The sequence below is a fragment of the Benincasa hispida genome, chromosome 9, assembly GCF_009727055.1.
Source record: "Benincasa hispida cultivar B227 chromosome 9, ASM972705v1, whole genome shotgun sequence".
NCBI lineage: Eukaryota > Viridiplantae > Streptophyta > Magnoliopsida > Cucurbitales > Cucurbitaceae > Benincasa > Benincasa hispida.
In genome coordinates this window covers 60,011,358-60,038,276 of record NC_052357.1, presented here as the reverse complement: position 1 = coordinate 60,038,276, position 26,919 = coordinate 60,011,358, and the positions used below count along the sequence as shown (strand labels likewise).

The 26,919-nt window shown below is 32.9% G+C and overlaps 3 protein-coding genes across 4 annotated transcripts; all 3 read left to right on the top strand.

Moving 5' to 3' along the window:
* The first annotated feature begins 5,933 nt into the window (after positions 1-5,933).
* LOC120086858 (aldehyde oxidase GLOX) lies at positions 5,934-7,817 on the top strand. Its single transcript, XM_039043675.1, has one exon. It carries the CDS (start codon positions 5,946-5,948, stop codon positions 7,575-7,577), a length of 1,632 nt encoding a protein of 543 aa, XP_038899603.1. The 5' UTR covers positions 5,934-5,945; the 3' UTR covers positions 7,578-7,817.
* A 5,766-nt stretch (positions 7,818-13,583) lies between these two features.
* LOC120086299 (protein RCC2 homolog) lies at positions 13,584-19,733 on the top strand. 2 transcript variants are annotated; one of them, XM_039042866.1, is made up of 16 exons: positions 13,584-14,152; positions 14,355-14,416; positions 14,526-14,593; positions 14,682-14,803; positions 15,016-15,121; positions 15,230-15,281; positions 15,838-15,955; positions 16,062-16,092; positions 16,200-16,223; positions 16,384-16,508; positions 17,258-17,366; positions 17,491-17,613; positions 17,697-17,750; positions 17,824-17,893; positions 18,907-18,940; positions 19,078-19,733. In XM_039042866.1, the coding sequence occupies exons 1-16, from the start codon at positions 13,954-13,956 to the stop codon at positions 19,446-19,448; spliced, it is 1,668 nt and encodes a 555-aa protein (XP_038898794.1). In that variant the 5' UTR covers positions 13,584-13,953; the 3' UTR covers positions 19,449-19,733. The 2 variants fall into 2 exon arrangements, with proteins under 2 accessions (XP_038898794.1, XP_038898795.1); XM_039042867.1 differs by having other exon boundaries at positions 13,587-14,152; positions 17,258-17,339.
* Positions 19,734-22,611: 2,878 nt separating this feature from the next.
* LOC120086179 (protein IQ-DOMAIN 32-like) lies at positions 22,612-26,566 on the top strand. Its single transcript, XM_039042691.1, has 6 exons — positions 22,612-22,938; positions 23,483-23,815; positions 23,899-24,111; positions 24,264-24,341; positions 24,438-26,088; positions 26,181-26,566. The coding sequence occupies exons 1-6, from the start codon at positions 22,852-22,854 to the stop codon at positions 26,198-26,200; spliced, it is 2,382 nt and encodes a 793-aa protein (XP_038898619.1). The 5' UTR covers positions 22,612-22,851; the 3' UTR covers positions 26,201-26,566.
* Positions 26,567-26,919: the final 353 nt, after the last annotated feature.

Sequence of the window (26,919 nt, the reverse complement as noted above, 5' to 3'; positions counted from 1 at the left end):
TCATACACTAATAATATACTTAAAATATTATATTTAATGAGTATTGATATACTGTTGGTATATTAATGATATACTTGAAAAGAATTAAGACAATAATAACAAAACACAATATGATAATTACTGATTGAATATTGATTGAGGCTAGAAATATTGTTGATACACTCATGATTGATATACGAAATATAGTATATTATATACTTGATATACTTGACTGATATATTTGATAATAATGCACTTAATTGATAAATAATTGATAAATTTTTCAATCATTCACTTGTTTATACTGTTAATAAATTTGATAGACTTGATTGATATGTTGTTAATAAACTTAAGAACGATGCACTCTTTTATTTATAAAGGTGATACACTTGACTGATATACTACTGATATACTTGACTAATATAGTGTTGCTAAATTTAATAATAATACACTTGACTGAATTGATATACTTCATGATGATACAGTCATATTAAAAAAAATTGAACTTCTATCAATTAATTGTTCAGGAAAAATATTGAATAAAAAATAATTAAAAATTCAGATTTGAAATTTTTGTCATATTTACAAAATATCAAATATGAGTGACATACCTAATAAATAGTCAAATTGTTACCTTCCTGATATTTTTGCAACCGGCCTCTTTTATTTACAATTTTTTTCTTAAAGAAAAAGGGAAACTCAAGAGGAAAATTTATTTTGTCAAAGGTTGCCTTGTTCAAGTATTGAACCATAAACAAGTTTATCAATGGTTCAAAAAGAAAAAAAAAATTAAAGTTTATCAACTTCATTTCAATTCCTCGTTATCGTTATCATCTGTATTTGAATGGAATTTTCTTTTATAGATGGGGTATAGTTTTTCTTTTTCTTTTTGGAAAATAATTAATATTTATTCCAATATTGAAACGAAAACGGATAAGAAAATGACGAATATTTTCCGATTTTAAAAATAATACATGAATATTAATTATTATTGGATTGTCTAAAATGATTGTTATTTGGGTTTCTGCTTTTTTATTGGATCACGAAACATTAATTAAATAGGGAGATTTGGGATTAACGAAAAAAAAGGTTGAAACCACTTCTAATTATTATTATTATTATTAAAAAAAAAAAAAAAAAAAACAAAGTTATGTTGAGCTTATTTATGGTTAATTATTTTAAATAATAAAATTGTTAAAAATATGTTTAAATATAGTAAATATCATTATTTGTCACCGATAGATAGTTATATTTTACTATATTAATTAGTAAGTCAACTCATTTTTCTTTATTTCAAAACAATCTTTTTTTTTTTGCTACTCAACTCTATCTTTTTTTAATATACTTTTCTAAAAATAGTTTTGAAATTATAGAACAAGAATTAAATAAAAAAAATCATCTTCAAACATATATTTTAGCTTATGGAAGTTAATTAAGACTTTAAAAGTGTGATGAAGACTTCTAAACTAAACAGAGAAAAAACAACATAATTTTTTATTATGAAAAACTTAAAACTTAAATGCAAAGTTATTATTGAATGAGGCATGATGATGATCTTGATAGTATAAGAAGCGTTCACCCTGTTGTTTATTGTCTATACTTTGTTTGAGTTATCTCTTACGAAGATAATGAATAATATTTAGAAGCACTTTTGGTTGCATCAATCTTTTTGTGTTCATACTAATTATATGATAGAAAATGTTTAAAAATATTTTTTTTAAAAAAAAATAAAACTCCAGTTGGTAACAATTTTGTTTTTTATTTTTGTTTTTAAAAATTAAGTTCATAGACACTACTTCCACCTTCAAATTTCTTTTTTTGTTATTTACTCTTCACCAGTAATTTAAAAAACCAAGTTAAATTTTGAGAACGGACAAAAATAGCTTTCAAAAAGATGTTTTTGTTTTTTGAATTTGGCTAAGAATTGAACCATTATATTCAAGAAATATGTAAATCATTGTAAGAAATGCGGATGAAATAGATTTAATTTTCAAAAAAAAAAAAAAAAAAACCAAATAGTTACCAAATAGGGCCTAAGAGTTTTGTCATGTTACAATTTGTAGTTAGGTTAAATTGACTACCAAATGATGAGTGCAATCTATGATGCACCCAACATATTTTTTCTCCGGAGATGTACTCTCAGTTGGGATGATTAAAACCAATAAACATTTATAATAAGTCTAAACTATTTATTATGGGAAAAATATTTGTTTGGCTCTAAATCTTAAGCTTAGTTTTCATTTAGTTCATAAGTTTGAAATATTACACTTTTGTCGCTTAAGTTTTGAGTTTAAATTCTATTTATGTCCTTGGATTTCAAAATGTTACATTTTGACCCTCGAATTTTAAGTTTTCCTTTTCTTTTCTTTAGGTTTAAAATTTTAAATTTTAAACTTATTTATTTTTATTAAATACTCATTTTCAGTCATTGGTGTTAATGTTTATTGATTAATGTAAAAGAATTAAATTGATCGTCACTAAGTTTTAATCATATTGAAATTAATTTAAAATGTCTGCATCATAGTTATTTTAAATTAATTAATCGAAAGTTAACGCCAAATACTAGAGTGAGCATTAGTCAATACTCGAGTGCAAAAATGTAAAATGTTGAAATATAGAGATCATATAAAAATTAAACTCAAAATTCAATAGTGAAAATATAATATTCTAGACCCTAAAACTAAATGAAAATTAAATTCAAAACTCACAAGTAAAAATGTAATATTTTATTACTTATGGATCAAATAATTCTAAAACCTCTATATACAATCTTCATATAAAAGAACTAAAAAGGTATCTACGACTTCAAAAGTTTAGAAATATATTAGAATGACAAAATGTAAAACTAAATCGACACAATAATAGAATGGTACAAACTTATAATTTATAAATTTTGAAATATATGTACATATAGAAGATGTATTTAGTTTAATTTTTCATGTGTTTAATTTTGAAAATAAATTATTTAAAAAAATGAAATATTTCTCTCAAAATAATTTTAAAGTATATTTTTATTAAAAGAATTTAAATAAAAATGGCTTAAGAAAAAACACTTTTATATAGTCAATTTGATTTGTGGAGTTGCGTGAGGGTTTAAGTTTAACGTCAAAGAAACATATATTCTATACATTGGATTCAACAAGAGGGAAATGTCGTCCTAAAAAGGAATATTGAGAAATGTATTTCATGTAGCATGACTTAATTAAAATTCAAAACATATTTATCCACCACACTTATAAATATAACCAAACAGCCACTATCGTATCCACATCAAAAAAAATTCTAAATAATAATCAATAGCTGGAAGCGTTGAAAATAAATAAATTAATAATAAACCAATAATTGGTTTGACAAAAACCCCAACTAAAAACTTTGCCGTATCAGATAGAATAATAAGATCATATTAAATAATATTTCATGACTAAGTCTCAAGCACGTCACGGTACTAATTAATAAAAACTTTGTTCTAAAACACACACAACCTTCACTATCTTCTCCCCACACGAATTCTGTAGTTTCTAACTATATAATTTCAACCATTTTACTAAACTCAACGTTACTTAACTCAATGAATATATCAACCTAATTCATTTTGATAATATAAGTACTGAACTTTCAATTTTATACAACGAAATTTATAAATCTTTTAGACATTTTAAACTTTTGAGGATTTACCATAGACTTTTTAGTTTGTGATAATTTAGTTAGTTATTTCTGGATTTATGATAATTTAGTTCATGTATACCGAAATTTGTAATATTTAAATTCCTAGACTTTAATAAGTAATGTTTTAGTCCTTATACTTTTCCATCTGTGACAATTTAGGTTTTTTGCTGAGATATTTAAGTCTTAATTTATGTATTTAGGCTAGGTTATTGTCCTTTCTATAAATTCCCTATGTAATTCTCAAGTTAATACACGAGATTGTAATTCTCAAGTTAATATACAAGATTTTATTCAGTCAAATATCTGTTTCCACATGGTATCAGAGCTCAATCTCTAAAGTTTTCTATTTTTCAGTCGTAATTGTTGTTCGATTTCTGCCTCCGTCGACGACCGATCGATGGAGCCAGATCTACGCACTAATCCATCTTCGATTTGTTCCAGTTTTGTTGTTCAAATTCTCTAGACGTGAACCTCCAATCGTTCCAACCATGCAGATTGGTCAAATCTACAAATTTGCCTCAATCCTCAAGTCATCGACCATCGATCCTCACTGTGAAATAACTCGATCCTCGATCCCCACTATGAAGAACTCGATCCGGTCTATAACTCAATTTTCGATTGAACTCGATCCAAGTCTTGATCCAATTCAGAACTCAATCTAATCTAGAACTCGATCCAAGTCTTGATTCGGTCCAGAACTCGACCCAAGTCCCCCACTCGATGCTCGCTCAAATCTGCCACAAAACAAAACCCAAACCCACTCGATGTTTTGCTTCTGACAAGCCTAGTTTTGATTTGGTTCAGTCAAGCCTAGTTTTGGTTTGTCTTTGTTAATGGGTTTCAACTCTATTCTGTTTCGTTTTCAAATCTGGCATTTGTAGATCTCTGTTTTCAGCTTAGAAGTTTGTGAGTTTTGTTTTAGATCTTTATGAAGGTCTCTGTTTCCAACATAGAAGTTCGTGAGTTTCTATTTCCAGCCAGTTCTCTGTGGTCTGGTTTTTCATGGGTTTCTGCTTCCCGCCCAGATCTATCGTGTTTTGATTCAAAATTACTTCTTCAGTTTCTGTGATCCAGTTGTTTCAATTTATCCGCTTACAAACTCAAGTTGTTACTATCACCTTAATTTAACTCATTTGCATAACTAAATTAGGTTCATAATCACTACTTCTCAAATGGCCAGAAGCCATGTAAAAGCTCATTGGATCCATCTCTTAGCTTGAGTAATTTCTCTTAGAGTTTGAGGGAGGGTGTTGAGATATTTATGCCTTAATTTATGTATTTAGGCTATAATTAGGTTGTCGTCCTTTCTATAAATTTCCTATATAATTCTCAAGTAAACACAAGATTTTATTCAATCAAATATCTGTTTCCACATATACTATTAAAAATTGATGAAATTTCTTCCATATCTTAATTGATAAACTGATTAAAGGTAAAGTTTGTTTATAAATTTTAAATACTTAAATCGTTAAAGGATCAAAATTGTTAACTAAATTTGATGAATTTTTTCATGATAATGACTAAATTGTTATAAATTTGAAAGTTACAAGACAAAAATTGTTACATATTAAAGTTTAATTTTAAGGATTAAACTAGTACATGATTAAAAATATATATATAACGATCATATTGTACAAATCAAAGTCTATAGTCTATGAAATTTTAATGGACAAAAAATGATTTTTAAACTAAACAAAGTAAGAACATTAGAATAAATATAACAAAAAAGGAAATCGTAAAATAAGTTGCATGTAGCCCATATATATAGTAGATAGATAAATTATAATCCAAAATTTGATTAGTAAATTGATTTCCATTTAGAGTTATATTACAAAATGGACCAAAATAAAAAAATAAAAGGTTATCAAATAGATAAGAATTACAGTATATCACACATCAACACATACAGCGATCATACACAAGGTGGAACCTCTCTTAAATCCAAAATGTTATTTACAAACCAAAACTGCTATGATTTATTTAAATTTTGGTAATATTAGTTTATTGATTGAGGATTCTAAAACAACCTGATACCTTAAAAAAAAAAAACCAAAAAAAAAAAATCTAATTAGAAAATTTTAGAATTATTAACTACGAGTATATTGATTGGCTAAAATACTTTTCAAAAAATAAAGATGTTTTTTTTTTTTTTTTCCTTCTTAATTCAAATGGTTTTAGTGTATCCTTCTAACCCACGCGTTTTCTTATTGGTGCAAGTCCATGTCCTCAACACGTGTATATAAACAAACTCACTCGCCTTTAAACCATGCATTCAAAAGCAGATCGAAAGTTCTCCAAATATGTATACTCCTTCAATCATTTTATCACTTATTTTTGCCAATTTACTCCTCTTCTCCGGCTATCCTCCCACGGAGGCGGCCGGGGGGAGTTGGCGGTTGCTGCAGAGAAACGTCGGCATATCAGCCATGCACATGCAATTGCTTCGAAACGACCGCGTTGTGATGTTCGACCGCACTGATTTTGGTCCCTCCAATTTGTCTTTGCCCAGAGGAAAATGCCTTAGAGACCCTAACGCCAACATAAAAGTAGACTGTACAGCCCATTCTATTGAGTATAATGTCATCACCAACACATTCCGACCACTCATGGTTCATTCCGACGTTTGGTGTTCCTCCGGCGCCGTATTCCCCGATGGAACTCTCGTCCAAACTGGAGGTTTCAATTCCGGCGAACGCCGAGTCAGAATGTTCAAGCCCTGTCCCACCTGCGACTGGGAGGAGATTCAGTTGGGACTATCGGCCCGCCGATGGTATGCCACTAACCATATTCTTCCCGACGGTAGACAGATCATCATCGGCGGACGGAGACAGTTCAATTACGAATTCTATCCAAAAAATAGAGCAACTCAAAAAGTGTTCGATTTGCGTTTCTTGGCAGAGACAAATGACAATCAAATCGAAAACAATTTATACCCATTTGTTTTCCTTCAACCTGATGGGAATTTATTCATATTCGCCAATAACCGAGCGATTTTATTCGATTACACTAAAAACAGAGTCGTCAGAACATTTCCGGCGATTCCTGATGGCGAGCCGCGGTGCTACCCGAGTACTGGCTCTGCCGTGATGCTTCCGTTGAAAGTGGATGCTAAATCCATTGAAGTTGAGGTATTAGTGTGTGGTGGAGCTCCGAAAGGAGCTTTTACAAAGGCCAATAGTGGAGTTTTTGTAGAGGCGTTGAGAACTTGTGCCAGAATTAAAATTACTGACCGAAATCCTCAGTGGGTCATGGAAACAATGCCGCAACCCCGAGTGATGGTTGATATGTTGTTGCTTCCAAACGGCAACGTTTTGCTCATTAACGGAGGCTCCGCCGGTACTGCCGGTTGGGAAATCGGCAGGAAACCGGTCTTAAACCCGGTTGTGTACCACACAAATAACCCACGCGGTAAAAGATTCGAATTGCAGAATCCGACTAAAATTCCCCGAATGTATCACTCGACGGCGATATTACTCCGCGATGGGCGTGTTCTCGTTGGCGGCAGTAATCCACACGCGTTATACAATTTCACCGGCGTACTTTATCCGACGGAATTGCGGTTAGAAGCATTTTCCCCTTCGTATTTAGACCGTGAGTTTTCATATCTACGGCCCGCAATCCAATTTCCAGTTTCTCCGTCAAAGCTTCGACACGGGCAAGCATTGAAGGTGAGTTTCACAGTCCCCGGAAAAGTTGACCCAACAAGGCTGTCGGTGACGATTTTGTCGCCGTCGTTCAATACTCATTCGTTCTCCATGAATCAGAGGCTGTTGATTTTGGGCAGCAGGAAGTACAGACTTAGAGGGAATTTGAAATATGAAGTTGAAGTTACAATTCCGGCATCAGGTAATATTGCACCGTCGGGATATTATATATTATACCTTGTTCATAAGGAAATTCCCAGCGAGGGAGTTTGGGTGCAAATTCAGTGACGGACATTTGACATCGATTCGAGTTTTCTCTGTTTGGATATAATATTTTATTTTCATTCGTCTTTTGAGGTTTTACTTTTTAACACAATAATTGTCGATAAATATACCGGGAGAAAATTGAAAAAAAAAAAAAATACATACATGCATATATATATATAGTGGTTTGACTGGAGAAAGGTTTGATGTGTTTCAAATGAATAAAAGTTGGATTATTATTAGCAGGAAATTAAATGATGAAGGTCGGCTACTTATTTAGTTATTACTTGTAAATTTCATTGGCCGTAAATAATTTTAATTATATAGCTTGGTTTCTGATTGGTGTTTACTTGCTTATAAGTCCTTTTGATTATTTGAAATGAAATATTTATAATATATGTTTTTTTTCCTTTTAGCTTTCAGAATTGCACTCATTTTTTTATCTCCCTATTTTTCAAAACGTTTATAATAGGTTAGTGAAGTTTTTGAGTTTTTGTCTATGCAAATTGGTAATACTTAAACGAAGAAGATAAAAACTATTCAATTACAGTTTGATAGTTGAAATATTTCTATGATGTCTTTTTAAAAGTTATAGGCCTTGATTTAATATTTTTTTTTGTTCGTAATTGATTCACATAGAGTGTAATGAGGTACTAATTAAGTTAGATATTATAGTTTGTGAGTTATAGTAATTTGTAAGTTATAATGGTTTATATTTGAAATGCATACTATTTTAGTTTGAATAAGAAATAATAGACACCATGGCAATGAGAAAAACATAAGATACTTAGAAAATAATATATATTATAATATAAAAAAATTTAAAATAATAATACTATATATAATTATAGGTTATAATAATTAGCATTATCAACTATTATAATTGGAGGTTAAAAAATAAAGTGAACATAAAACGTCCCATAAAATTAAATTGTGAAAAAATCATGTGGCAAGTCGGTGTCTAATAGGTGGCACAAACGTATAATGTAAACAACAAATTAAACGATAACTAATTACTTGACGATTGACACAAAATTAAATGTCCCATAAAGAGGGAATAAAAGTTAAGTTGTTAACTGTCGTAAATTTAAAAAAAAAAAAAAAAAAGGATTGAGATTTGATTTAATTAGATTTTAATTGGGTCTCTATAATTTTAAAGAAAAAAAATTGGGTGTAGCATCCATTACAAGAAAATTTATCTTTTTCAATGAATTTTCTCCCGACGCCTAAAAAACCATAAAGAAATGATACATTTTCTAGTACTTTTTTAGGCGGGAAAAACATCTTTTCTGACACAACTTTAAATATCGTCGAGAAGATGGTTTTTCCAACCCCATTTGGTTAGCTATTAGAAGAAAATTGGGTATAAAAAGTTTTTTAGTGACCTATCCCAACGGTATGTTAAAAAAGCGGGAGAAGATGGTTTTCCCAATCCCATATGGCTCCACTCATCTCTATGTAGACAACACCTTAATAAAAAGTTGTCAAGTGGTAGATTTTTTTTTTTTTTTTTATAAAAAAGTTGAGTTATTTTTTTTTTACTATGTAAGAAAAATGAAATGTATGAGACAACACTTAATCATTACACAATTTTAAACTTAACATTATAACTCTAGGGATTGACATAATCTCACCTATGGTCTTTATTGTTAGATTTAGTTTAACAAACTATATTGCATATCAGTGTGATTACTTACTTGCTTCAAGCTTTGTTTAATTTATGAATCACAGTAAAGATTAAAGAATTAATCATACCTTGTGATCGAAACATATACACTTCATCTTCTAGCAATCCATGTAAAAATACATTATTAATATCGATTTGTCTCAACTTCCAGCCATTATACAAGAGCCAAAGTGAAAAATAACACAAATGGTTACTTGCTTCACAATTGGACTAAAAATCTTAGTGTAATCAATATGTGTTTATTGGTTCTATCCTTTAACAACTAGTCTTGTCTTATACTTAGCAATATAAGCATGTGAGTTATTTGTCTTAATATTGAATACCCATTTGCACCCAAAAATCTTTTCATTAATCAAAGGTGTTTCCAAAGACCAATATCCAACATCGGTGTATCTTGACGAAATTCTAGTTTCTTGATCAATAAATTTCTTGAGCCCATATCCTCAGTATTGTGAGAACTTGCAATTTCCATAAGAGAAAACTTGCAATTTCCATAAGAGAAAAGTTAACTTCATGTAATTTAACTGTAGTAGTCTTATCACCAAGATTGATCGCTTTTAGATTGTATATATATATATATATATATATATATTCACTGTCTAATAGAAAGTAAATTGTATGAACCAAAAGTAAGATGATGCCAAATCTTTAGAACTTTAAATATTGAGTTTGAAAATCCGAGACGACTCAAATGTAATCTAAATTGGACCTATGAAATCGAAGAAAATGCAAATTTTTTCCTTTTAAACAAACAAAGTGCTTGTCAAGACCATTTAAGAATTAGAGAGATATGAATGAGCTATATATATAATTAAAAGAAAACTAAAATATAATGGTTGGTGTTGTAATTTATATGAATAGGATGTTATGATTGATGAGGAATTGGGGATGAAATAAATGAGATTTATAAAGGTTGAGCGAAAATAGGTCTTTGGTTGTGATGGAAAGGTGTGACGGTTTCCAAAAGGGAATAGAAAGCAGTGGAAGTGGGTGAGTCTGTTTTGCTTTAGCCAATAATAATATTAATCGAATGAATTTCATGGGATTATTATATGAATATTCGAATCGACGACAAAAGAGGGTGAACCGACCTTACTGTCGTTTCCGCCGTCAAAATTTTCATTAAATTATATATGCTATGCTCCAAATCCAATATAAATCCAACACCCAAGACGAGAGAGTCGTTTTCATTTTCTAACTTTTCATTCTTATCTATTGTCATATTTAGTTTCAATACCAAATATAAAATCAATATAGAAATTTACACGATTCATTAACAATATGCTAACTACATCGACAGATAAAAGAAGAGAATAATTTTTTATTAGAGAAAAAAACATCATATTACAAAACAAGAGACACTAATAAAGTTTTATTAGAGAGTTTATATATATAATACACTGATCTATTAAACCTTAAGATGATAATCGGATAATTTAAGTTTCAAGAGACACCAACGAAAATTCCATACTTGATCGTTGTTTGAGACGTTAGAAAACATATTCAAGACATTCTAACATCATTCTACAACTAGAACATATTAGATTAGCAAGTTTTCAAATTGGAGGTTATCTTTACTGTGCGTTAATTATCTCTACCTTTTCCTCTTTATATGGATTTTTTTTTGTCATTTGCTTCTTCAATTACTTTACTTCAAACAATTGTTTTTTTTTTCCACATTTTATTCAACCTGAGTTAATTTCAAGTCTACATTTTCTAAAAAAAAAAAAAATAAAAATAATCAAGTTTACATGCATGTGGATTTTAAGTTTTGTAAACTTTTTTTTTTAGTTTTTTTTTTTTTTAATTGTCTTGTTTGTCCATGGTAAATAACCTTGTTTTTAAGAACTATGTGAGGCTTATTTGATTAGGGTTTTCATTATATTTATATATTCTATTATTTGAGGAAGGGTTCTCAAATATATTCTTCTTATAATATACTAATATGAATTTCAAATATGCACTCTAACAATATTTCAACAACTTAAAATTTGATGTATGCTCATCTAATTGCCCTTGAGGCTTATAAAATTTGAGGTATTCTTAAAAAAAAAAAAAAAAAAAAAAGAAGAGAGAAACTGAAAACAACAATACTTTTATCAAAATAGCGTAACATAAAAATCTCTCAAAGATCCTGGCCATTCTTATAAAAGTAAATCTCAAATTATTAGTCATATTTAGAAAGTAAAAAGTTGATTGAAAACCAGGACTGTTATTTTTATGGCCAGTGGGTACAAGAAAAATCGTCAGAAGTGGAAATTTAACAAACCATCAAACTATAGTTCTAATTCATTATAATATAAGCGTTAAGATAATATGCCTTATTTATGTGTTCATATATATAATCCTAATATACATCAAATTAAAATGTAAAACTGACCAAGACTAAAGCTTTAGATTAAAGTATATATGGTCCATTCGAACCACTGATTTCTTGGTCGTGAACACATATTGCAGGCAAGTTAAGTTGAATCTCTTTGGTTGGTTAATTTGAATCTAGTTCAACTAATAAATAGGTTAAAATATCATTTTAGTTTCCATACTTTGAAGTTTGATAAATTATAGTCTTGTACTTTCAATGAATTTTAAATTTAGTACCTTAAATTATTATTATTATTTTTTATTGAAATTGATTAAATAATAATAATAATAATAACTTTTATATATATATAAATACGATGTGCGAATATGTTTTTTAAAATACTATTTTGATCCCCATATATTGACGTAGAAAGTTAGGTTCCGTTTGGTAACCATTTATGTATCATTTGATAATCATTGTTTTTGGGTTATTGTTTTTTAAAATTAAGTCTATAGATATTATTTCCACCTCTAATTTTCTTGGTTAGTTATCTATTTTTTACCACAGGTTTAAAAAACCAAACCAAAATTTAAAAAACTAAAAAATAGCTTTTAATAAATTGCCTTTGTTTTTGAAATCTGGTTAAGAATTCAAGTATTATACTTGATAAAGTTGCAAATCAGAGTAAGAAATGAGAACAAAATAAACTTAGTTTTCAAAAACCAAAATAAAAAATGAAATGGTAACCAAACAGGACCTTAATTTTTGGTTTTTAGCATTTGAAAGTTAAGTTTTACGTATTTTAAAAAACCAAACCAAATCTTGCGAACTAAAAAAAAGGTTTTTAAAAATTTATTTTGCTTTTTAAATTTAACTAAGACTTGAATTATTTTACTCTAGAAAAATACAAATCATGAGAATAAAATATATAGAAATAGATTTAATTTAAAAAAAGAAAAAGAAAAAGCAATATGGTTACGAAATGGGTATTAGGGATTCGAATCTATATATATTCTTGTCCACTTACCTTTTGGGTTAATTGCGATGGTGGGGAAACTGACACGTAAATCTGGATTCACCTATGAACCAGCAATCAAGAGTCGGATATGAAAAAGAAGCATAACCAATATATGGAATATTCGAAGGTACTTGTGATATCTAAGAGTTCTCTCTCTAAATTAAATTAATTATTACTCATGAATTTGGTCAGTGGACTTCTCGGGTGCGATTGAATAGAGAACCAAATTAAATAGACGTGTTTATTAATTATATTCAAAGAAACGATGATACCGAATTCAGACAATAGAAGAAGCTCCAGGATGTTTGTCGGGAAGAAAGTGCGGAGGTGAGTGAGTTGGCAGTAGGTTTTGCAATTTTTCAAACTCAATGAGAAACAGACGTGCGAGCATGTCAAACCCTCAACTGGGCCAGGCCCACAACGTTTTTGGACATTCTATTCTATTTGGGTTGGTATGAGATAGCTGGGCCAGGCCCATCAAGGTCTTTTAGTCGGGTCGGGCCTACAATGTACCGTTTATCCGCGACAAAATTGATCATCACGAGGAACAGTTAATAGGGTCACGAGGCCGAGACAACGCCGTCCGACCATTCCAATTTCCGAACCATACAAATTCCTTATTTCCTTCGCTTTTTTCTTCTTTTTTTTTTTACTGTTCCTCACGGGTTTTTTGCTTTTGCAGTTGCAGTTTTAATAAAACAATAAGTTCCATAAAAGTAAAATTTTGAAAAAAAAAAAGGAAAGAGAAAAGAAGAGTATATTCTTAAATTTATTTGGAGAAATAAAATGCAGAAAGAGCAGGAACGGTCAAGATTAACGAAGAAGACAAGACAGACAAGACTTTGGATTAAAAAGAGAGAAAATCTCAGAGATAATGACTTAAAGTAAAAGTCTCAGCAACCCCAAAAGAGGGAAAAAAAAAAAGAAAAAAGAAAAAAGAACGGAGTCCAATAAAATCCATTTATTTCTAATGCCTACTTCTCTCTCTCTCTATTTGAATTTATTTCCTTTATTAATTGAAAAATCCTAATTCTCGGAATGCCCAAACAAATCCACCCCACCACTTTTCTTTTATTTTATCTTAAAAATTTTTTATTTTTGCTTTTGCTTTTGCTTTAGCTATTGCTATTGTTATTGCTATTGCTTCCCATTTGGATTAGGGTTTCTTCTTGCTTCACCTTCTTCGTCTTGGAGTGAAAAAAGCTGATACCCTTCCCGATCTCTTCTACTAGCCGTTAACTTCTCCATTTTCCCGCCAATTTTAGCTTCTCTTTACCCATTTCTTTACTTGTTTTTTTCAACTCCTTTGCTTTCCGCTTCCTTCTGTCGTTTTTCGCTGCCGGTGTCTTTTGGAATTCCTTTTTACCGTTGCTCCATCTGACCTTGGCGGGAAATGTCTACGCTCGATGCCGGTTCCGAGGTCGAGGAGGTTAAGGAGAAGCAAGATAAGGCAGGGGAGCTTTTGTTCTGTGGTGCTACCTCCTGGGATATAATTGGTCGGAAAAAAGGTCCCGTTGAAGGAAACTTGGTCTCTCCCACTCGCCTTCGTCCGCTTGTCGGCGTTGACATTCGTTTTGTTGCTTCTGGTTGCAGTAAGTTTTTGCTATTCTGTTCAGGGACTGAGACTTTCTTGTTTTAAAATAGGTTATGTTTGGTCAGGTTTGGTTTTTATGTCACATTTTTTCTCCTAAACTAGACAGAGAGGTTGTTTGATGTATTTTATGGTGTATTCAACTCTGATCCTGCATTGCAGTGAAGTGGTTATTGACGTTTTGAATGTTAATCTTGGCGTAGCATCGTGTCATTGTGTGGCATTGGACGTGGAAGGGCGTTGCTATACCTGGGGACGCAATGAGGCATGTTTACTCTCAACTCTGAAGCTTATAACCATTTCATTTTCCTGTATGTATAGTTTCTTGTCTATTAATTGAATTCTTCCTGAACTATGAAGTTATCTGTGTTCAGAAAGGTCAATTGGGTCATGGAGATTTGATTCAACGAGATAGGCCTACTATTGTATCTGACCTTTCGAAGTATGTTACTATATTTGACGGAGATTTAATCCATTGGACTATTCAAGTTTAATATGTTTTTCTAAGAGTTAATGATGTATGTTGCAAGGTACAAGGTGGTTAAAGCTGGAGCAGGGAGAAACCACACTGTTGTGGTCACTGATGATGGAAATTCTCTATCCTTTGGTTGGAACAAACATGGCCAGTTGGGTACAGGTTCAATAAAAAATGGTGAGTTGAATTAATAAGAGTTTTTACTAAAGGTAAATGTTTACTTTTTATGTTGCATTGTTTAGAAAGAGAAATCTGAAATGTGCCTTGGAATGGTTGCATATGGGAATTGGGTATCAGTGCATGTCCATATGTTAAGTTAACTTCATTTCTAACTGAAAATTTTTCTTGTATTTGATCGTTGTTTCTTTTTCTTTCTTTTTGTTATGTAGAGATTGAGTTCTCTCCTGTGCGATGTCTTGTATCTGAAGTGCAAAATACTGCTTGTGGAGGTGAATTCACTGTGTGGTTATCTTCTATTGAAGGAGCTTCTATACTGTATGGTTTGTGTATCTTTAGATTCTATTGTTCTTGTCAGTTTCTTGCTTTATTTCATCTTTCTTGACTACTTGTAGCAATGGTTGTTTTGCCTTTTGGTTTTCTCAGTACTGCTGGACTTCCACAGTATGGACAGCTTGGTCATGGAACAGATAATGAGGTACTATACAATGTTTTCTTACTACTTTTTCTTCCTTTCCTTTTAGTTTGAATTGAACAAATGGAATATCTTTCACTGTACATCGTGAGAATCATTCCATTATGTTCATTCAAGTATTGTAGTCTGATATGTGATTACCAAGTGTGAGGCAGGCTTTTTGAAATTATTGTTTCAGTGTGGAATCTTGTTTTTGTGATTTTAATACCCAAACGACCTTTATGGTCTATGTCTGAAGCATTGGTTGTGATTGTTAGAAATGTACTTTTCAACTATTAGCTTCCCTCAAAGTTTGCTGATTTTTTAATTTTCCATCTATTCCATGTGTTATGGGAATATGACAGCATTTTAGACCCTTTTTTTTTGTCCAGGAACCCGTGTACTTGCTGTAATTTAACTTTCTGTATTAATAATATGAGAGAATTGGTGTTAAGATTATGCTCACACAACTTTATTTGGGATGCTTGCCTAATACATTAAGCACTGTTGTACTCATAATGGTAAGATATGCTAAGACTTATTTTATATGAAGTTTGCATTCCTAAAAATGTGATTGCAGTACAACACAAAGGATAGCTCAGTGAGACTTGCTTACGAAGCCCAACCACGCCCCAGAGCAATTGCTTCCCTTGCTGGAGAAAAAATTGTTAAAGTTGCATGTGGAACAAATCATACAGGTTTGTCATACAACCTTCCTCTATGGTATGCAGCCACTTTTGGAACCTGTTGGACCTGCTTGTTAATACTTATGTTTCTTTTTTTTTTTTTTTTAATGGAATGCAGTGGCTGTGGATTCTAATGGCTTTGTCTATACGTGAGTGTTGCTTTAGGCTACTTTCTTGATGTTTACTTTGTTTTGTCAATGTTGTATGCCATGGATTCTAATGGCTTTGTTTTGTTAATGTTTACTTTTATTTTTAGATGGGGCTTTGGCGGTTATGGAAGGTTTGTGATATGGATCAGCTTGCATTTGGTTACCTGCAATTCCACAACTCGAATACCCTTTCTAGCTCTTCTTCTCTTTATCTTGTTCTCAGTCACCACCTCCCCCCTCTTTGTTCAACTTCTCAATTTGTGTTGACTTTTTGGACGTGTTGATTTGCAGACTCGGGCATAGAGAGCAGAAGGATGAATGGGCCCCTCGACGTATTGATGTATTCCAGAGGAAAAATACTTTGCCTCCTGATGCTATCGTTTCAGCGGGGGCTATGAACTCTTCTTGTACTGCAGGTACTAGTTTCTAACATGAGGGCCTGGACATTGTTTCAAAAACTGATTTTCAAATTATTTTTTGTCTCTCTTATCAAAGAAAAATGATTTTTTGTCTCAACTTTCTTTTGGAAGGAATAAGGATATATCTCTGTCCTTGGCTTTCCATTTTACTCTTTGAGGCTTTGTCATTATTCCACTTTAGTGGTTATAAATGCTAAAACAAACTATTCGATTGTTGCTTTACAAACAAGGTAAATACTTGAAAAAAAAACCAATCAATGTTCCTTTTTTTTTTTTTTTTTTTTTTTTTTTTTTTTTTTTCTAAAAAAATTATTATTATTATTATTATCATTCTGATTATTAATTATTATTATTATTATTATTATTACAAATTATTATTATTATGTGTTAAATAAATTGCTTCCATTAACAAATTATTCTACCTTGTGAATTTTCTTTTACCACCACTGCCTCCGAACTCAGTTTCTGATGAGTCTTCTGTTTGCTATGTATTTTACCTCATGCATATGGCGTACCCCCATCTTTGTAGTGTTCTGAATTGTATATCCACTGATTTTTATGCAACCTGTCACTCCTCTATTTGTTGCTTTTGAGTTTGATTTTCTCGTTCTTTTCATTGCAAGAAGTCTTTTAGGTATTGAAGTATTTTGTATGATGACAGAGATGATCTGTTGAACTTGAACTCGAACTGGAGATGTGATACTAGCCTAGCTTTTTGGTACACATTGATATTTTTTTTTCCCCAGGTGGAGGGCAGCTATATATGTGGGGAAAAATAAAAAATGCTGGAGATGACTGGATGTATCCCAAACCTCTCATGGATTTAAGGTTTTGCTCCGCTATATGTTGCTCTATGTAGAGTTTTTCTCCCTCTACTATTTATTATCAATGTGAATTTGAATTATTGTATTGTGCCTTCTCTTTGGAATTATTTCATATATTGTTTCATCAAGCTATGTGCTTGTTTCTTTTCACTCAGTGGATGGAATATAAGATGCATGGATTCGGGCAACATGCACCATTTTGTGGGTGCCGATAACTCGTGCATTAGTTGGGGTCATGCACAATATGGAGAGCTTGGATATGGCCCAATGGGGCAGAAGTATGTCCTTTTGCAATCCTAAATGCCTCTTGCCTAGTTGTCTTCATCTTAAATGTTATCTTATTCCGGCCTCTGCTGTTTAGGTCTTCGGCAGTACCCAAAAAGGTTGATATCCTGGAGAACATGCATATCATAAGGTATATCAGTATTTATATATAGAGGCTCTCCTTAAGTATTGTAGGATTTTACAGATTTTTATTTTTGTTTTAGTGTTGCATGTGGTGCTGGACATTCTATGGTGGTTGTTGATAGAACAAATGTAGCTGATCGACTTGCTCAGGTAACAGTTTAAAAGTATACATTCATCAATGTCCTCACTTTAATGACATTTAGTATGCTTTCCAAATATTTTGGTTTTGAAATAGATGTCAACGTGTTCAAAATGTTATGGGTAAGTTGATGGTTTATGGAAATTGTTTTAATCGATTGTAATTAGGTTCCAAGATATTCAAGCCTTGTTTGTTAACACTTATCTTCTCTATTTTCTGTCTGTTTAATATTTAAAGCATGTTTGGTAATAGTTCCCTTCCCCATTTCCAGAATTTATTTCTTGTTTTCAAATTTAGTGTGCAATATCTGGGAAAATGTATGAGAAGTGAGGGGTGGATGACAATTCCAAACATACATGTTTGTGTAAAGTTGGAAGGATGATTCAGGTAATGGAGCAATGGATATTGTGAAGGTCTCCTATTACTAATTTGTATACCAGTAGGAAGGAAGGTAACCATGCGAATGAGTGTTGGGTGGTAAATTTACATTTTGCTGTGTCCATGCGACTGTTAGTTGGGTAGAGGATGGACCCTTTTTGAAAGAGTTGTGCCGAGGGAGGGGGCATCTTTTCTGTGACTAGGTTCTGTTAAGAGAATTGGAAGAGATTGGGGAGCTCTTGAATCCTTTCCCATTGTTGATAAATAAAATTGAGACTGAGGCCTATCATTTTTGTTATGGGCCCTTTATTATTTAAGGGTTTCCATAAAAAAAGAGGAATCACATTCATAACAATTTGTTCCTCTGGAATTGGAGCAGCTGGACTTGCCTTCCCTTGCTTTTCTTGACCTTTTTCTTAACTGCGCTGTGCTTGAAACTGCTGTATTCTGCAATGACATACCAGGACTAGTCATATATAGCAAATGCATCTGTACTCTTCAGCATTTTCCATTTTTCATTTGTTAATCACTGCTATTTACCTATCAAACAGCTCTTTCCATTTTTTTTTTGTTCGGTTTTCATTATAAATGTTGCTTTTTACTTGGGTATATGTATACTTCTAACTTTTAGTTTATTTGATAACAGCTTGATATACACGATGGCAAAGCTTTTGATGAAGGTATGTTAACACTAATAATAAACAAGATAATATGGTTATTAAGGATAATCAGGATCGCTTTGGCATGTGAAAGTTGAGATTAAGATAGAGGATTATAGTGGGAATTTCAGAGACTGAAGCTATTATTCTGGATGCAGAGAATGCGGTATCGGATCCGATACCACAGAGTAAAGGTTCAGCCATCAAGTCAACTCCAAAGGCTGCTAAAGCATCTCAGAATGCGAAAAAGAGGAAGAAATCAAAAGATTCAACAGACTCGGAGGAAGAAGAGGGGGAAAATGAAGATGATGACAGTAGCGATGAAGAGGCCAATGGGCTATCAGATACGAGTGAACAGTATGGAAGCAAAAGTAAGGGTAGAGGTAGCAGAAAGGGTGGTAAAAAGTCATCCAGTGGCGGGAACGGCATGGGTCGTGGACGGGGTCGTCCCCCATCGAACAACAAGAAACCAGCAGCTTCTCAAGGAAAAGCAGTAGGAGCTAAGAGAGGCAGACCTCGGAAGACATGAAGCCATCCGTCATAGTGTAGGTTTAATTGGTGACCCTTCAATTAAAATGAATTCAACCATCTATTACACCAGACGATATATCTGCAGTTTTGAGATTATTTCCCCACCATTTATTTTCAATGATATGATTATCCAGAGATGTACACTAACTTACCTGATGACATTGATTGTTCAGAACTTCAGCAAGACTTTTATTTTTGAGTTTTGAAGGTATATCGAGTGTAAAAACATTTCGAAATTTTTAGAGCTAAATGGAAAGTCTCTTTCACGTGATTGTTCTGAGAACAACACTCTCATCACCTATTATAAGTCTTAGTCGTAAAACATCCAGCAATGTTAACCTCTGCATTGTGTAGGACATCTGATATTCGATGAATCTCGAGGAAGTTTGTGCTGGGGCCAATGGGAGCAATCATGCTTGCTTCTAAACTAAAGCAAGGAACAGGAAGAGAGCGCATCAGGGGTTTCTCAAGTTCATCTCGCTCCTAGCTGAGCTTCGCTGGATACAGCCATGAGAGAGAGGGGAGGACCCATCTTCAAGGACTCTAACATCTCAACCCCCTCTTTGAAAGAAGACGCTGTTGGATTACTAGTTCTGGAGAGTTTGTGCATATTATTCTCCCTTTGTCTTTTTCATCATCTTTCCAGTTCATAAAGCAAGGTTCACAGTAACATCTTATGTTTGCCATATTGGCAACACTGTCACATTCAACTTGAAAAAGGAACCAAAGTGTAACATGCCACACAATGAACCGGGTTCAGCATATGCTTTAGATCAATCCAAACCGGGTAATGAAAGTATATACAAAGTATTTGATTGATTAAAATTCCGAGTTGTTTGACATTTGTTTTTGTGTTTTTGTTAGATGGGTAAGATCCCCGACCACAGTATCTCTCAAGAGAGCTCCTGGGGCTTGTGGGGAATCAAGTGGCTTAAATAGAAACATACATTGATTCCTTGTGGGCTTAGTAATTTCAAAATCGTTGGCCAATTTTAGTACACTACACTTTGAAGCATTCACATGATTCTTGGCAATCAACCCATGTGAGTCTGGCTCCACCAGACATCCCATGGTGTGAGGTCCTTCGTCCTGACGGTGCAGTGTCATATACCTCATAATATGCCCTGGTTGGTTCTTCAAACATTCTTTCACCAACATAATTATTGTCTCTCTTGTCACCTATTTTGCTTCATTTTAACTCAAATTTTCTATTAAATCCGATCTTAATCCATCAACCTTCATTTTTAACATGCATCGACTGATTTAAATATACACACTCTCTCTACCAAGAGGTCAGAATTCAAATACTACAATTTGTATATTGTTGAACTAAAAAATTTAGTTTCATTTTTCGAGTGCAAATGATTTGTGTTGAGATTTTTGGTATGTTTAAAAAACTCAAATTTCAATTTAACATAAACTGTGTCAGTCACTTTTATTATTATAGAAAAAACCTAGAAATATTATGGTTGGATACTATGGCCATTAGTGTCATCACATGTATATGTGTGGGTTATTACCTGCTATTGAGGTAGGTGAGTAGTTGCAAGAACGAAGAGGTGCCCTACCAGAAACTCATAATTGTTATTTCATCCAAATAGGAAATGACGAATAGAAGAACACCATTTCAACCGTTTAATTTAAAAAATAAGTCATTTTGAAAAAATTTAAGTATTTGACAACTACTTAAAATGAATTAAAAAAAATGAATTTATAAAATAAATTCGCTTAAGATAAACACTTGAAAATATTTTTTTTAAAAATGATTTTCAAATGTTTAATAGTTAATCTCTCCTTAATTTGTCCAATTCTTATAATGACTAAAACTCTCCAAAAGTCGTCTACCATACTTCCATTATGTTCCCATGGCTACTATTGCTCTCCGCGACCACCACCGACCACCATTATTTTAAATTGTTAGTTCCATTTTATAGTAATTTGACATTAGTGAAAGCACTATTAGTATATAACAAACCAACAAATTTATATATAAAAATAAATTTGAAAAAAGTTGTCAAACATATAAGTGTTTTTATCAAATGAAAATAAATTTTTGAAAAATATTTTTTTCTAAGTCAATCCAAGCAGACCTTTAATTTCATATAATTTTAGTTTCCAATGCTACTATAATTCCTGTTGTGTTATGAATTATGATATATATATATATATATCACTTGAAGTTCAAGTCCGCATAATTATATATATTTTTAATTTGATCCTTAAAATTTGAGTTTAATTTTAATTTATTCCCAATAATTTTAGATGTTTCGATTTGGTGTTTATGGTTTGAACTTAATTTCAATATAGTATCTTTAGTTATACAAATTTTAAATTTTATCCATATGGTTCAGGCAGACTACATGAACCAACCTTGTAGCGTGGTAGTATTGAATATGAAGCATATCTTCCATTTACATGGAAATGTTGGGTGAATCTTCAAACTATATATGGTTAATTTGCGAGGTTGGAGCAAGTTATATGAATCAAAATAACTATATCATAAAATTTCATTGATCTAAAATTAGACCTTTTTTTATTTTAAAAAAAAAATGGTCTCCAAGTTGAGCTACATCCGTAGCCTCCAATTTAATTTAATTATCATGTCACACTGTCTTTGTCCATATTACCCTGTCACACATTTTCTGTCTCCTGAATTTCCAATCTTCCCATCTCACACATGTGGCAGTAAAATAATTGGCCTCAATCTCAGTATTAATATCCAATAGTTTTATACTATTTCCAGTTTCCACTCTTATTTTAACTATATTATTTATTTTATAATAATCATCTCAAAATTTAAAATGTGTAAATCATTATACGAAATTAGTGACATTAATCTAGAAATTTTCCGTCCCATCTAATATCTTTTTCCTTTCTCTATTTTGGGCATATTATTTAATTGACTTCATTATTTGATTTTATTATTGCTGAAATTATAGAAGCAATAATTTTATTATATAATTGAACAGTGAAACAGATTGAAAAATATATATAGGGGAAGGGGTTTCGATTACCTTCTATCGCTTTGCCGGTGGCCCATATTTTTAACCACATGATATCTTTATTTAAATTAATTAAAACGATATTGACTTAGTAAACGTAATTTATCGCGAGTAATTGTCGAGAAATTGGGGAATTGAAATATTTTATTATTATTTTTATCTGCAATACTTGAAAGGAGCAGAACTGCAGAAGCCTTTCTCCCTCGGCCTCCCCACTCCCTCTCGTTCTTTTGCTGAAACGGATTTCAAATAGCTAAATTTTGTTGAGTTTTAGTGGTTTTTGAGTTCCGGATTCCTCTGTGTGGCCTCTTTTTGGTGCTCCCGATGCTAGTCTAGTGCTGGAGGGTTTTGTTTTTGGTCTCCTAGATCTGTGAAACAGTCGGTGAAAGGTTTGTAGCTATGGGGAAGTCTACTTCGTGCTTTAAGATAATCGCGTGCGGTGGTGATTCGAGGGAGAAAGATGACATTGATAATGATATTCCTGAGGTATCTATCTCATTGGCTCTTCGGAATTTTGGCTTTTCTTCGTTTGCTTTCTCAGCTTTTGCTTTTCTTTTAGTTTTCTGCTTATTATGAATGTATCTCTTTGGTTGAACTGGCGTTTAATGCTCAAATTTAGTCTCTACTTAGTGGAAGTGAGCAATGTACTTGTTTCGGCGGGTTTACTGAATAAGCAATATTTGATGTTTCTAGAATTTGTGTTCTGCTAAAATCTAGCGATAATGATCTAGTTTGTTTCTCGCTTATCAAATAATTGGAATTAAGAAATGAATTATAGTGGAGACTTGCTAAGCATTTTATGAGAATTGTGCTGCATTACGGATTCGATTACCTTCTATCGCTTTACTGTCCTTTTCTCAATGCATCTTTGTGAGATTATGCCTTTCTGTAGTGTTAAAAGTGCTATTGTTCCAAGTTTTGGTTCATTTCTTGTTATGCGCGATTGGATCAAGATACGGAATGTGTATTTTAGTCATTTTTATGTTGCATTTGTGTTTCATATAATATGATCCAATTTAAATTTATCCAGAGCAAGCGTTTGAATGACAAACAAGGTTGGAGTTTTCGAAAGAGATCTAGCCGGCAACGAGTGCTAAGCAACACTGTGATAGCTGAAATCGCTTCTCCTGGAAATAAAGAGAGCTTCGATACTGCTAACATTAACTTCCAGCCACCAACTAACGGTTCTATAATAGAAAAAGATCCTGTTTTGCAGTGCGCAAGCGAGAAACCTCAATTACAGAGTACTGAAAATCTCAAGGAATCTGAAGTTGTTGATGTCATTCAAAAGGAGAGTAAAGTTGACGTTGATATTGAGGAACGCAGCGTTATTATCATCCAGACTGTTGTCAGAGGGTGGTTGGTATGTTCTATTGAAATGTTCAGATCAGATATTATGACCGATCCCCATCCTTGTCCCTTCATTTATGTGAACTTCTTTTGCAGGCCCGAGGAGAGCTTCTGAAGCTTAAGAATGTGGTTAAGTTGCAAGCTGCTATCCGTGGGCGCTTGGTCAGGAAACATGCTGTTGAAACTCTTCGCTGTATTCAGGCCATCATCAAATTCCAAGCTCTTGTGCGTGCACGTTTTACCCATTTGGCACTTGAACAGTCAAATTCTGAAGAACAGGACGTGGACAGCAATAGATATAAGGCCTTGGTAACACAACTTAACCCAGATTTGATTTTGACTTTAAAAAAATATGCATACTGTTCATGGCTTCAAATTACCAATCCAATTATGCATGAGAGCGATGATAACGAAAGAAATATTCATGCTACCTCCTCTTTATTTTGTATCTTGTATTTCAGGAGAAGGAAAAGTTGAGGAAATCAAGTGAGACTTACGTTTCAATTGAGAAATTACTTGGCAACAGCTTTGTTCGACAGGTTTTATTCTGTTATCCTGTGATTTGTTAAGAATTAAGCACCATAACAATTACATATATTTATATCTTATAAAACTGGTTTTTATTTTATTTGAAGCTGCTGGAGTCTACATCAACCACCGGACCTATCAACATTAGTTACCAACATTCTAAATCTGAGACTACTTGGAAATGGTTGGAGAGATGGACGTCTTTTTCATCAGTCGATGTTCTGGAGATGAGGGAAGCAGAGTTCATGACGGGGGAGCAAGGAAAGGAAAAGAAAAAAACACTTTGTGCGTCTGAAGTTAGTGCTGGGATTGACTCTAATGTTTTTTGCAAGTCAGCTGTTTCAAGAACCTGCGTTGGGGAATCAGTTGTGCATTCTGAAAGTGAAGATAACTTGATTACTTATGATATGGACAGTGCAGAGTTTCAGCCATGTCAACTTACCTCTTCCAAGACGGAGGGTTTGGAGCAGGCATGGGTTGAGGAGGATACAGATGTCTGGAATGTGAAAGAGACCTTGATGGAGGCAAATTCTCCCTTAGATCAGAGGATGCAATTGGTCGCAGATTCTCAGTTGCAGTATAACACTCATACAGAGAAGCTTGGAACAGAAATCCAGCAAAACAAAACATCGACTGGGATGTTTTCCTCAAATCAACCAGAGGTGAAGGAGAAAAAGACTATCTTTGGTTCGAGGAGGGCAAGTAATCCAGCTTTCATTGCTGCACAGTCCAAATTTCAAGAATTGAGTTCGATGGAAAGTTCAGGTAGATCAATCAGTTCATCATATCAAGAAACTGGGGCAGAGTCTCGTATTGGTGCTATGTCATCTGCTTCAGGTACTGCTCTAAGGACGGAGGAGTTGTCCACTACAGAAGACTTCATCACAAATGGATCCAGGACGGTTCGAATTGGTGGCTCTGACTGTGGGACTGAACTTTCTATTACCTCTACTCTTGATTCACCCGATTTATCCGAAGCTGGAGCCTTAGAATATGAGCATGAAACCAATGTAACTGAGATATGTGTCCATGACCGTAGCAGTAATAAGAGCACAGAAATTGACGTGGGTAGTGCTCCCTCCAGTCTAGTGTCAAACTTATATCAACCTCTTTTGGCGTCTCCAGAAAAGTCTAGTGTTGTCTCTGGCGAATTCATCAACAAAATAACTGTGAAGTCTACTCAAAATGAATTGAAGCCGGACGTAAATGCATCTGATCTGCAGAGAAAACAGGATGCTGAAACAGGTAATTACAGGTTGTCCCCATCAGCCTCTCCAAGAAGCCATGTCACTCATCTTGAATCCCAAGGAACACCTCCCAGTCAGATCTCAATAAAATCTAATAAGAGAAAAACTGATGCGAGCAGAAGCAACCACAAGCGCAAGTCACTAACTGCTAGTAAGAAATCACCCTCAAATCTCCATCGCAATGTTGACTCGCCAAATCATTTGGAACCTTTTCCTAAAGATGAGAAGATTGAAAAGAGACGCAATTCTTTTGGCTCAGCAAGATCTGATCATCTTGAAGAAGAGTCGAGAGAAAGCAGTTGCAATCAATCTCTCCCTCATTTCATGCGAGCTACAGAGTCTGCCAGAGCTAAGGTGCATTTAAACAATTCTCCAAGATCCAGTCCAGATGTCCAAGATGCAGAAATCTACATCAAGAAAAGGCATTCATTACCTGGTGCCAATGGAAGGCAGGGTTCCCCACGAATCCAAAGATCAACTTCTCAAGCACAGAAGAACGGAAAGGGAAATGGTAAACGTTCTTGTTAAAATTTTCGTTTCCCCAAAAAACATATTTATATATTTGTTTTGCTTACTGGTTATGCCTTTTATTTTAATTTTCAGAGAGAAAGTGGCAAAGATAGATGGTGAATTTGGGGCTTCCTTGTGATCAACATTTTTTGAAGTGATCACAGCCTCAAAGACCGACATTATGACTAGCATTAGATCTGAAGGATGAATTTGGGTTTGATTAGTGGACCAATATTTTACTGAGTATATATGATTCATGTTCTTTTCGGTTCTTTGAGTTTCGTGAGTAGCATCGCTACTGAAATTGGTGCAGTTTGTAACATCTGTTCTAGAAGTTTGGTTACCACGGGAAAGGTTATATATACATTTGGGTTTAGTTTGTGTAAATTGTGATTGATGATCCACCATCAGTTCGTTACTATTGTTATATTCTTATATAAAAGTGGTAATTATCCTTACCACACCTCCCCTTCGCAAAATTGACAAGGTACGATGTTGAATGAAGTGGTTAGTTGTCAACTAAGCTTAAATAACTCGAAGCAAATATCTATGACGTAAAAGTCTAAGGTTGGAACTTATTACAATATATGTATTTTGTTATATATTTCTCCCGTATTCTATTAATATCCATTTAATTTCTATTATTTCGTGCCGTGCACATGTATCTATATTCAAGAGAGGATTTCTCTTTTGTGGAATAACATGAATTTTCATTTTCCCTCTCAATTATCATGATATGGTATCTGAGTGGTAATTTTACTCAATCTTTCTGTGTTTTTCATTTTCATTTTCGTCTTCTTCTTTCGTTCACGACTATGATTTCCATAAACCC